The 12,010-nt window shown below is 36.7% G+C and overlaps 1 protein-coding gene across 2 annotated transcripts in view; it reads left to right on the top strand.

Moving 5' to 3' along the window:
- Positions 1-12,010, top strand: part of sort1b (sortilin 1b) — a 102,711-nt gene that overhangs the window by 49,063 nt on the left and 41,638 nt on the right. For both annotated transcript variants that reach the window (XM_039748558.1, XM_039748557.1), the window contains exons 4-5: positions 871-973; positions 10,936-11,100. In XM_039748558.1, the coding sequence (XP_039604492.1) occupies positions 871-973; positions 10,936-11,100 (268 nt within the window). The remainder of the gene's footprint in view (positions 1-870; positions 974-10,935; positions 11,101-12,010) is intronic.

Raw genomic sequence — 12,010 nt, 5'->3', positions numbered from 1 at the left:
CACACACGTGTTTATATAAATTTAGTCACTAAAACACACCTGCCCCTTTTAGGAAATATAGGCCATATGCTGCTTAATAGCTCATGGGCATTCAAATAAAGCTATAGCAAGTTGAAGCCGGTGTGGACTTTCATGTCCACAGTTGTCGGGCATAGATGCTGCCATGATAAGTATAAGTAAAGGCAACTTACTGATGTGCTTAACCGCGGTTGAAATGATCCATGAAAATTTCTACTGGTTGACAAATTTCTACCAGTGTACTGCCCACTTCTATCTCAGGCACAAAAATAAAGCTGTTTAGTAATAGCTCATGATATTTTTCATCATGGCTTTTCCTACAGTGGCTTACAGAAATATATTGACCCCTTTAAAAGTTCTGCAGTGTTGCTAGATTATAAGTGATACTTAAGCATCTGGTCCGAACCTGTATTTACATCATGTACCCAAATGCTGAAATAGAAACATTTTATAATAGGCTATTTGTCAGCTGATAACAACATTTAAAATGTAAGTAAACTGCTTGCATAGGTATTTGTTTCAGCCATTTTTGCTACAATAAAATCTAGGATTATACCGTATTTGGATGGAAATGTTCAAACAAAGCTGTATATGTACATACTTTTTCAATAAAATGTATTTGTTTATTTATTTTTTTTACTGTTATTTTGTTCGACTGATTGGCATTTCCAAATAGACTCTATATAAGTGTATCTGTGGCTGCATGTGTAACCAAGCCCTATAATGGACTGGTGACTTGGCCTGGGCTGTTTTCAGGGACAAGCTCTAGCCCTAAGCGCCTCTGAATTGGCACTTATTGATGTAAACACATGTGATCAATATAATAAATACTTTTATTTTGTCTCTTTGCAGTGAGAATTATGGAAAATCTTTTTCAGATGTCAGTGATCTTATTAATAATACCTTCATTAGGACAGAGTTTGGGATTGCTATTGGCCCTGACAATTCAGGAAAGGTAAATGGTTTTGAAGACCGTTTTGTACATTAAGTAATACATGTAAAAGTGATGTAAGGATCATGAATCAACCCAATATTTTCTCAACTTTGTTTGACATCTCAGGTTGTGTATATTTCTTGATTTTGTTTTTTTAACTCTTTAATTTCCTTGTTTTCTTTGACAGAAGTTGTTGTTTATAATCAGTCACAGAAATCTTGAACAGTGTAACTCATTTTTTTTTTTGTTGTTACCCAAGCGCAATTAATGATTGTGTAATCATATAATGATGTAACATTGCACATTTCAGGTAGTTCCTCAGTTAGAAATATGTGTTATCTGTAATTCAGTTACAGAAGGAACCTCATTAAGTTTAAATGGTTTAAGTTGTACTTAATATGTGGAACTTCATTTTGAGGTTACCTGCTGTTGTAACTTCTATGTATGCACTGTATACTGTAAATGCACATACTTCCTTCTAAACTGTTCATCCAACTAAAAAAAAAGAACAGGGGTGTCCCTTTTCTTGGCACATCATGTGTCCAGACTTGTTCCCTCCCAATTCCTAAAACCACATCCTTTTTGAGGATGGGGGTCGCTCTTCATAATCTGACATGCCAAATTTAATTCTGTGTAATGTTATAAGTGTTAGGGGGTTATCTGCTATTGCTGTACAACAGAACATTTTGTAGTATTTACTAGACCCTTAAAAGCATTTTTTCTTACTTTAATGTCTCAAAAATCAGAATTTGTCTTTAAATTGATGGCTTACAGTGGATGCAATCAAAATATTAATATCTGCAAGAAGATGTGACTTAGGCATCATCATCTGCACGCAACCTTAGTATTCAACCTTAGGTGAATTTCTAGGAAACTTTTTTGTTGAGCAAGGTCACTGGCAAACGGCGCATTTTCGCTGCGAAAAATGCTTTGGTGAATTTTGCCAGTAAATACTAGCAGAGAAGCATGGAAACAGAGTAGCAGGATGGAAATTTACATTGAGTGTAGAAAATAATTGTTTTTGACGTAAAGACTGCCACCAGGGAATGCTACTGGTGCTCCTTTATACCAGTGGCATTACAGTGTATCTACATAATGTCTCACTGTGACTGTGACAGCCAAGTCACAAACCTCTGTGTATATATTTATTTACGTATTTACTTATTTTTCTATTTATGTATTTATTTAAAGAGCTGCTGTAAAACTCAGTTACTATTTTTTTGTATTTCAGAAGACAATAACACTGCACAACAATTTTTTGAAAAGTCCTGTAAAGATTTTTCTGATTGTGACGGGTATCTACTGGGTATGCACAAATATAGTTTTGGTTTTACAGAATCATGTAGGAACTCTGCAAAATAGACATTTATATGTTTACTGACAATAACATATTTATTCACGTTTAGGTTTCGCAAAAGCTATTAAATTCAACAGAATTAAAAGTGTTTTGCTCCTGATTTTCTTTGTATTCAATATCTGGTGCATCACGTTGCAGTGTCCAACAGTAGTCAGCAAGCACTGATGGATTCCAGTTGCCCTGGTATCGTTTCTCCATCGTAGCAATGTCCTGGTGATGGATGGATGGATACATACATACATTTTCATACCAGCTTTATCTAGTGCTGGTTATGAAAGTGGAGACAATGGGCCTCATGTGTAAATGGTGTGTATGCAACAAAATGTTGCTTACACCCATTCTATGCACACTTTGGGTGTATAAAAGCTAAATTTGCTGTAAAGCCACACACATTTTTATGGCAGCCTCATGCCATGCGTATACAAGTTTCTGCTCTATTTTGCAAACTAGTGGCACTCGGTGTCAAAGTAGTGTTACTGTTTCTCTGTCATTTATCTTCTTTTTCATATTTGCATCCATGACACAGGATTTTTCTTATATACCAAAATGAATTGCATATGGCTTACAAATTTAATTCACTTGATTGTAATCATTCTGTAACAATATAATTGTGCACGGAATGGCCAAACAATTCCAACTTCCATAGCTGCTTTAGTGTTGTTAGACAAATGGAAGAATTAGAAGAGAACACATATTTATGGATGATGATGATGATGACTGTCTTCTAAGTCATTTTAGATATCCAGGAGCTATCCGTCTTGAAGCTCTGTGCTGAACTGGTGCCGGCTTTACAAAGGCAAACTCTGAAAAATTGTGCTTACCTGCTCCTTTGCAAATTCTGCCCTCGGGTATATAGCCACAGGAGCTTTTCAGTGTGAACCTGCTGCATCTTGGGTATTTTGCAAACATTACTGAGTCACGCTATGCCAGCTGTATAGGATGGTACTTTTCGCTTGTTTATCCAGATATATATTTCTTTGCATTGTGGTTGAACTGGGAAACAAGAAAGCACAATTGCAGCAATGTCTGGTTTTCCAAATGTAATCAGAGCGATTAAATGCAAACACATTGCTTTTGCAAAGGCACTGAATAAATCAGTCAGGGATGAATCACCAAAAGAATGAGCTGACATTACTTCATCTATTGCAGGAGAGCCTATAAAAATGTCAACTCTGCACAGTTGCAGGTGTTTTCTCCAACTAGTGCAGCAAAAGGAAAGCAGACCGTTTTAAGCATAGTGAGTCACCTCAAAGAGCCATGTAAAAAGCAGAGAATCTATCCGTTGCAGCACTTGGCGCCCGGCTACACTATGGCACCTTTATAGAATGAATTTGCTTATGTCAATAGACAACGCGTTTCCACTATTAACATGATGCTCTGTAGTGACATTCTTTTCCCAGTTAGGATTCTAGCAGCTGCATTCTGCACTCGTTGCAAATGATTTATGTCTTTTTTGGGTAGTCCTGAGAGGAGTGCGTTACAGTAATCTAGTCTACTGAAAACAAAAGCGTGAATTAATTTCTCAGCATCTTTCAATGATATAAGAGGTCTAACTTTAGCTATGTTTCTTAATGAAAAAATGCTGTCCTAGTGGTCTGATGAATATGCGATTTAAAATTCAGATTACAGTCAACGGTTACCCCTAAATTTTTTCTTCCGTCTTAACTTTTAATCCTAGTGCATTAAGTTTATTTCTGATAACCTCGCTGAATCCATTATTGCCAATTACCAAAATTTCAGTTTTCTCTTTATTTAGTTTGAGAAAATTACTATTCATCCATTCAGAAATACCAGTAAGACATTGTGTTAGTGTATCGAAAGAGTCGGAGTCATCAGGTGCTATAGATAAGTACAGCTGTGTGTCATCAGCATAGCTGTGGTAGCTCACATTGTAACCTGAGATAATCTGACCTAACGGAAGCATGTAGATTGAGAAAACAGCGGACCCAGGATAGAGCCTTGTGGAACACCATATCGGATATCATGTGTCTTTGAGATTTGATTACCACAACTCACAAAGAATTTTCTCCCTGCCAGGTAGGATTCAAACCAATTTAAGACACTGCCAGAGAGGCCCACCCATTGACTAAGGCGATTTCTAAGAATATTATGATCAATGGTGTCAAATGCAGCACTCAGATCTAAGAGGATGAGAACAGATAAATGGCCTCTGTCTGCATTTACCCATAAGTCATTTACTACTTTAACAAGTGCAGTTTCTGTACTGTGATTTGTTCTGAAGCCTGACTGAAAAGTATCAAGAATAGCATGTTTATTTAGGTGGTCATTTAACTGCATAATGACTGCCTCTCTAAATTTTACTTAAGAAGGGCAGGTTAGAAATGGGTCTAAAATTTTCAAAGGCAGAGGGGTCAAGATTATGTTTCTTAAGAAGGGGTTTAACTACAGCAGTCTTAAGACAGTCTGGAAAGACCCCGTATCTAATGACAATTTACTATGTCCAGAATATTGTCAATTAGCGCCTGATATTTCTTTGAAAAACCTGGTTGGTATTGGGTCAAGGACGCAGGTGGAGGGTTTCAGTTGAGAGATTATACTATGTAATTCAGGTAAATCTATCCTGGTGAAAGCATTTAATTTGTTTATAACGGAGTACCGGGCTTTGGAGGTTCTGCAGTGTTGGGGAGATATACTATGTTATCTCTAATATCATTAATTTTTGAGTGAAAAATACAGCAATGTTCTCACAGGTTTCACTGGAAGTATTCTGGGGGCATTCCTTTGTGTTCCCTGGGTTTAACAGACGGTCAATTGTTGAAAATAAGACTCTGGGATTACTAGCATTGTTATTTATAATATTAGAGAAATAGCAGCGCCTCTCAAGACGGACAGTGTTATTGTATTCTGTTATTTTAACTTTTAATATTTCATAGTGGATAGTTAGTTTAGTTTTCCTCCATTTACGCTCAGCTCTACGACATGTTCTTTTAAATCAGACACTCTTTGGGTCTTCCATGGAATAACAGTACTAGAGGATTTTTAACTGTCTTTTCAGGTGCAACTATGTCAACAGCAGTTCTTACTTTAGAATTAAAGTTTTCCACTTTACTATTTACATTATCCTCGCTATTATAGCTGGCATTATAAACGGACTGATTGCTTAGAATAGTTGTAAGCTTTAAAGCTGCTGATGAGTCAAAGAAGCGTTTTTTAACAAAATGCTTCTCATGAGCGTTTTCTATCTTTATTTCTATATTAAATAGTAGAAGGAAATGGTCTGATAGACCGATATCAGTGACCTGCTTTATATCAACTTTAAGTCCACGTGAGAATCTTTGGTGAATTTTGCCAGTAAATACTAGCAGAGAAGCATGGAAACAGAGTAGCAGGATGGAAATTTACATTGAGTGTAGAAAATAATTGTTTTTGACGTAAAGACTGCCACCAGGGAATGCTACTGGTGCTCCTTTATACCAGTGGCATTACAGTGTATCTACATAATGTCTCACTGTGACTGTGACAGCCAAGTCACAAGTTTTCTTCCTTTTTCCTTTTCTTGCTTTATGATCATTCTGGTGTATGTGTTTAGACCAACCTCTGTGTATATATTTATTTACGTATTTACTTATTTTTCTATTTATGTATTTATTTAAAGAGCTGCTGTAAAACTCAGTTACTATTTTTTTGTATTTCAGAAGACAATAACACTGCACAACAATTTTTTTGAAAAGTCCTGTAAAGATTTTTCTGATTGTGACGGGTATCTACTGGGTATGCACAAATATAGTTTTGGTTTTACAGAATCATGTAGGAACTCTGCAAAATAGACATTTATATGTTTACTGACAATAACATATTTATTCACGTTTAGGTTTCGCAAAAGCTATTAAATTCAACAGAATTAAAAGTGTTTTGCTCCTGATTTTCTTTGTATTCAATATCTGGTGCATCACGTTGCAGTGTCCAACAGTAGTCAGCAAGCACTGATGGATTCCAGTTGCCCTGGTATCGTTTCTCCATCGTAGCAATGTCCTGGTGATGGATGGATGGATACATACATACATTTTCATACCAGCTTTATCTAGTGCTGGTTATGAAAGTGGAGACAATGGGCCTCATGTGTAAATGGTGTGTATGCAACAAAATGTTGCTTACACCCATTCTATGCACACTTTGGGTGTATAAAAGCTAAATTTGCTGTAAAGCCACACACATTTTTATGGCAGCCTCATGCCATGCGTACAAGTTTCTGCTCTATTTTGCAAACTAGTGGCACTCGGTGTCAAAGTAGTGTTACTGTTTCTCTGTCATTTATCTTCTTTTTCATATTTGCATCCATGACACAGGATTTTTCTTATATACCAAAATGAATTGCATATGGCTTACAAATTTAATTCACTTGATTGTAATCATTCTGTAACAATATAATTGTGCACGGAATGGCCAAACAATTCCAACTTCCATAGCTGCTTTAGTGTTGTTAGACAAATGGAAGAATTAGAAGAGAACACATATTTATGGATGATGATGATGATGACTGTCTTCTAAGTCATTTTAGATATCCAGGAGCTATCCGTCTTGAAGCTCTGTGCTGAACTGGTGCCGGCTTTACAAAGGCAAACTCTGAAAAATTGTGCTTACCTGCTCCTTTGCAAATTCTGCCCTCGGGTATATAGCCACAGGAGCTTTTCAGTGTGAACCTGCTGCATCTTGGGTATTTTGCAAACATTACTGAGTCACGCTATGCCAGCTGTATAGGATGGTACTTTTCGCTTGTCATCCAGATATATATTTCTTTGCATTGTGGTTGAACTGGGAAACAAGAAAGCACAATTCGCAGCAATGTCTGGTTTTCCAAATGTAATCAGAGCGATTAAATGCAAACACATTGCTTTTGCAAAGGCACTGAATAAATCAGTCAGGGATGAATCACCAAAAGAATGAGCTGACATTACTTCATCTATTGCAGGAGAGCCTATAAAAATGTCAACTCTGCACAGTTGCAGGTGTTTTCTCCAACTAGTGCAGCAAAAGGAAAGCAGACCGTTTTAAGCATAGTGAGTCACCTCAAAGAGCCATGTAAAAAGCAGAGAATCTATCCGTTGCAGCACTTGGCGCCGACGCTACACTATGGCACCTTTATAGAATGAATTTGCTTATGTCAATAGACAACGTTTCCACTATTAACATGATGCTCTGTAGTCCACAGAAAGTGTGTCTTATTGTTCACACATTGAGAGTGCTGCATAATGTGGCTTACAGCTGCGGTTTACCCGTACCCGAAGAAATCTATGGTGCGATGAGCCTGTCCCAGACCCACCAAATGATCAGCCAAATTAGACAGCGTTACAACTTCGTTTGAATGTAATTAGCAGAATATAGAAGCAGGTAATAAGATGCAGCATTTATTTTTTTTAACCAGTTCATTTAATTTGTGGTCAATATCACATAGTAGGCCTTATATTCCTTAGTTTATTGAACACATCTCTTACAGCATCCACTATTGCATTTTGCGACTTCAGAACAGTATGTGTCATCACACAGCCAGATTCTCAACCAGCAGTTTCCAAGGCAGAAGTGTGTGTGTGTGTGTGTGTGTGTGTGTGCGCACAGCCAAAGCCCAAAGATGTGCTCGGCACAGCAGCACCATAATCATGTCCTTGGTACAGGGGTCAGCTTTTGTTACATTGTCTGAAATAGAATAAACAGATGGTGGGCTGCAGCTTGACTTATCACAGCGACTTTGATATCTGGCCACTTTTTTTTTCCAAGCACTGTATGACTTTCTGAGCTTGAACTTGTTTTATGTAATAAAAACAAATAGCTCAATTTATTTACTTACATTATGTTGCTTTTTTTATAGCAACCACCACAGCATCAGTCATTTTGGAGTAGGTCTTATTAATCTCTGCATCAGAGAGAAAAGGTATATCCTTAAACCTAGCATCAAGAGCTGATACCATGCACAGTGTCTCCCTCTCATTGGCATATCTCTTTTCCAGATCTTGTGTTATTGCAGCCTTGATCTCCTTCACTATCTGTGTGTCATCCAGTCTTTTGTCTGTGCTCATGACAAGCTTGGCATAAAGTTGTGCCACAATAGACAGAGTGGGCATGCTCTCCTCTGACATTACCATGGTGGCATCCTTCATTGACTTGACTGCCTTGAGCAGTGAGCACTTCATCAGCACATGTGGTGACAGCCTTACTCAGTGTGAAGATATCCTTTTCACTCTTTCTGACCTCTGTTGAAAAGAGTGTTGCATAGATGGCTGGTTGTTATTCTAAACATCTTTCTGTCATATCTAAGAGCTGTTCCACCTTGTGACAATGTCTGTGCTTTGGAAACCAAAGTAGATCTTGTTTATGTTTTAGCTGGTGGCTGGCTATGGTGCTGCCTCTGAAAAAGGTTGTAACAAATCTGAGCAGTCGTTCCACTGCTGGCAATTTCAGTGCTTTCTGCGAGGCGAGATTTAAGTTGTGTGCAAAACAGCATGTCTGCAAATCCAGCCGCAGCATTCATATTGGATGCATTGTCTGTTACAATGATAGGCTCTTTCGCTTCCAATCACCATTCATTAATGGCCTCCTTTAGTAATTCTGCGATGTTCTCTCCTGTATGGCTGTCATGCATCTCTCTTGTTTGTAGTACATACGAGTCCAGCTTTCACTCATCTGTTATGTGATTAAACACAATGCAAAATGAACCACTGTGTGCATTGAATCTTGGTATCGATTTTTAATTACTAGCAATATCAAAAAAACATAATATTGCAATACTCGAGTGTATTAATATTTATTTACACCCCTACAACATACACAAGTAACTTTGAAATATGGCTGTATCCTGCCATTGGGACTCCTAGTGCATAAATGGCTACTTGAGAAGAAAAGTAGTAATAGTCAACCATATTCCCAAAAAAAAAAACCTTATGAATTGTACCTTGTAATATGAACGTAATTTTTAGCAATTAATGGTAACTGGAGTACACAGCAAACCATACAGGAAAAATTAAGTGCATGATTTCTTTTCTGTTTAACTAGGAGTGCATGATTTCCTTACTGTCTGTTTCGTTCATAAGCTCACAGTACATTTGCAACCTACTAGTAGAACTGAATGTTAGATAGCACCATTTCTGCATCTGCATTTGATCTCAGAAGACCATTATGTTTTATATACAGTATGTTTTTAATCAGTAGCGACTTTGCATTCCAAACTAAGGCTTTGTTAATATGTGTTGGAATGCACTTGAAACTGTATAAAATTTGAAATAATATTAATTAAAAATGAACTCTCACCCTAATGGAAGATGAAGACAAGAAGTATTGTTACGGTCTTATTTGCAGTTTCATAATTGCCACCTCTGTCAAAAGAGACCTGTTACCTAGTTGCATAGTATACCAATACCCTAATTTAAGAACTCACAGTAGCTGATTATTCATTTCCCAAGATATGAAAAATGTGTACCCAGTATTCACTTTTAAGATTGTTTTCACTGGTCATCTAAAGTTTTCAGTTTCTGAATTTGTGGGGAATTCCCAAGGCAACTTTATAATTAATGCCTCCAGCCTATGCTTGGCTTTCTCAAAATGTAGTGTGCCGTGTATACTGATTGTGAGAACCATCCTTGAAGCATTCTCACTACAGGCCCAAGACTGAGGTGTTTTGGGGACTTAAATCATTCTTAACAGTACCTTCATTCTATATAGTAAAATGTATAAACTATAAAGTGGAATGCATATACCATATAACTGAGATTTTGACATACACATTATTTAGTAAAATGTACACATTGAAAATATTGTGTCCATTTTAGGACATTATTTGTGTTTACAATGCTGTAGATTTTTGAGAATAGTGTCTGGTCTTGTTGAAGTGTATGCAAGTTATTTAACTCCAGCATAATTTTTCAGATTAACCCAATTCATGGTCATGACATCGGGGGTGTTGGAACCCGTTCCAGCCAGCAGTATCTGTCACAAGGCATATACTAAGCAATACATTTCTCTAAATTGTGTTTGTTTAATTCTACTCTGCTGACATTCAATATGAATAAATACATGGTTCAGCAAGCAGTCACTGTGTTTAATTGTGAAATGCATGTCTTTTATTTCAAGGTATATGTATTTCATGTAGACTGTGTTTAAATAGACAGTGTAACCTTTCCATTAAAAAGATTATATTTCACTATAGTATATATGTGCTTCATGTTTCAGTGGTACAATTTCAGCATTTCAATAAGTGTATGGAGTGTATGTAATGATAAGGGTGATTTATGTCCTGAACAGCATCTTATACAAAACCACTTTAACTGGCTACTCTTATTTGTAAAAGCAGTGTTCCAACTTAAAAGGGTCATTGTGTACAGTATTAGTGAGATTATCGTAGTACAGGAATCTTTTTGGCTTCTTATTTTTTGCAATTTCATTTTCTGTCACTACCAAGAGTCAGTTCCGTAAGTACTAGATTGAAAAATATATGTTTTATTTTCAGTTTTTCTTTTATTCTAGTGATCTGTGCAGCAATGGTAACAAATTCATATTTTATTACTTCTCTTGATTTATGTTCAGTCTCGCATGCGTCTTTCAAATTATTGCTTTACAGTATTTGCTTTTTATCAGTAAGACTAATGGATTTTTTTTTTTTGTTTTTTTTCCCCCTCAGGTGATTCTTACAGGAGAAGTATCCGGTGGAAGCCCAGGTGGGAGGATCTTTCGATCACTGAATTTTGGGTACAATTTCACCCAGACTGATCTCCCATTCCATCCTTTGACACAAGTTACCTACAATCCAAGAAATGCGAGTCATTTGTTAGTTTTAAGCATAAAAGTAAGATTATTTTTGTGTACTTGATTATATAAAACTACCTTTACTTTGTACTGTATTTCTCATGATTGCAATTCAAACTTTTTTCAGTTTTTTTTTTTTTTGAAAGCAGAGAAATCTGATAAGTCTCCAGATCCTACTATCCGTCTTTTGTATTTTGCAGCAGAAGTTAAAATTTGTCAGTTCAGATAAAGTTATTTGCATTATCAGTTGTGCAGTTATGGTGATCATGTGCCTACTGTTGCCACATCTTTTTGTTATTACCTGACAGGTGTGGAACCTGGCATTGTCATAGCCCATCCATTTCATTATCCAATATGTTGCAGGAGAGCTTTTATTCAAGTATTTCTGATCTTTCTTCTAACTCTGACCTTTCTCATTACCACTGTATTTTCACCCATAGACCTTACTCTAACTGGATGTTTGTCTGTCCATTTTCTATAAACTCTAGACTGTAATGCAAGAAAATCCTATGAGGACAGCTTTTGTATTTGTATCATGCATCTTGTATGTTTGCTCAAACAACATCTGAACTTTTTGACAGTGCCTGTGTAGGACTTGTCACTTTACCTAACTTTTTCAGTGATTTTTAGTTGTTGCTTTCATTTACATAATCTTAGTCAGTTGGAGGTGGTTGGTGGCACACTCTTTATGAAGTTAGTCGCACAAAGAGACATGCCTAATAATAAACTCCAACTAGTCCATTACACACTCCAACAAGAATTCATCTCTTTGATTTTTGTCTTTACTTGTAGGAGCAGACTTATGTGCATGAGAGTTGACAACCAATGAATGCTCATCTGGAAGTACAATGCATACGATACAGCAATAAGGAATATGTAAAACAACGGCTTTGAACCTCATAAATAGAATAGCTCACCATACCTGTTAACCCTACATATAGCACAAGCTC

Source organism: Polypterus senegalus, chromosome 3 (genome assembly GCF_016835505.1).
Source record: "Polypterus senegalus isolate Bchr_013 chromosome 3, ASM1683550v1, whole genome shotgun sequence".
NCBI classification, from domain to species: domain Eukaryota; kingdom Metazoa; phylum Chordata; class Cladistia; order Polypteriformes; family Polypteridae; genus Polypterus; species Polypterus senegalus.
The sequence above is the reverse complement of the archived record's forward strand: the minus strand, read 5'-3'. Positions and strand labels throughout refer to the sequence as shown.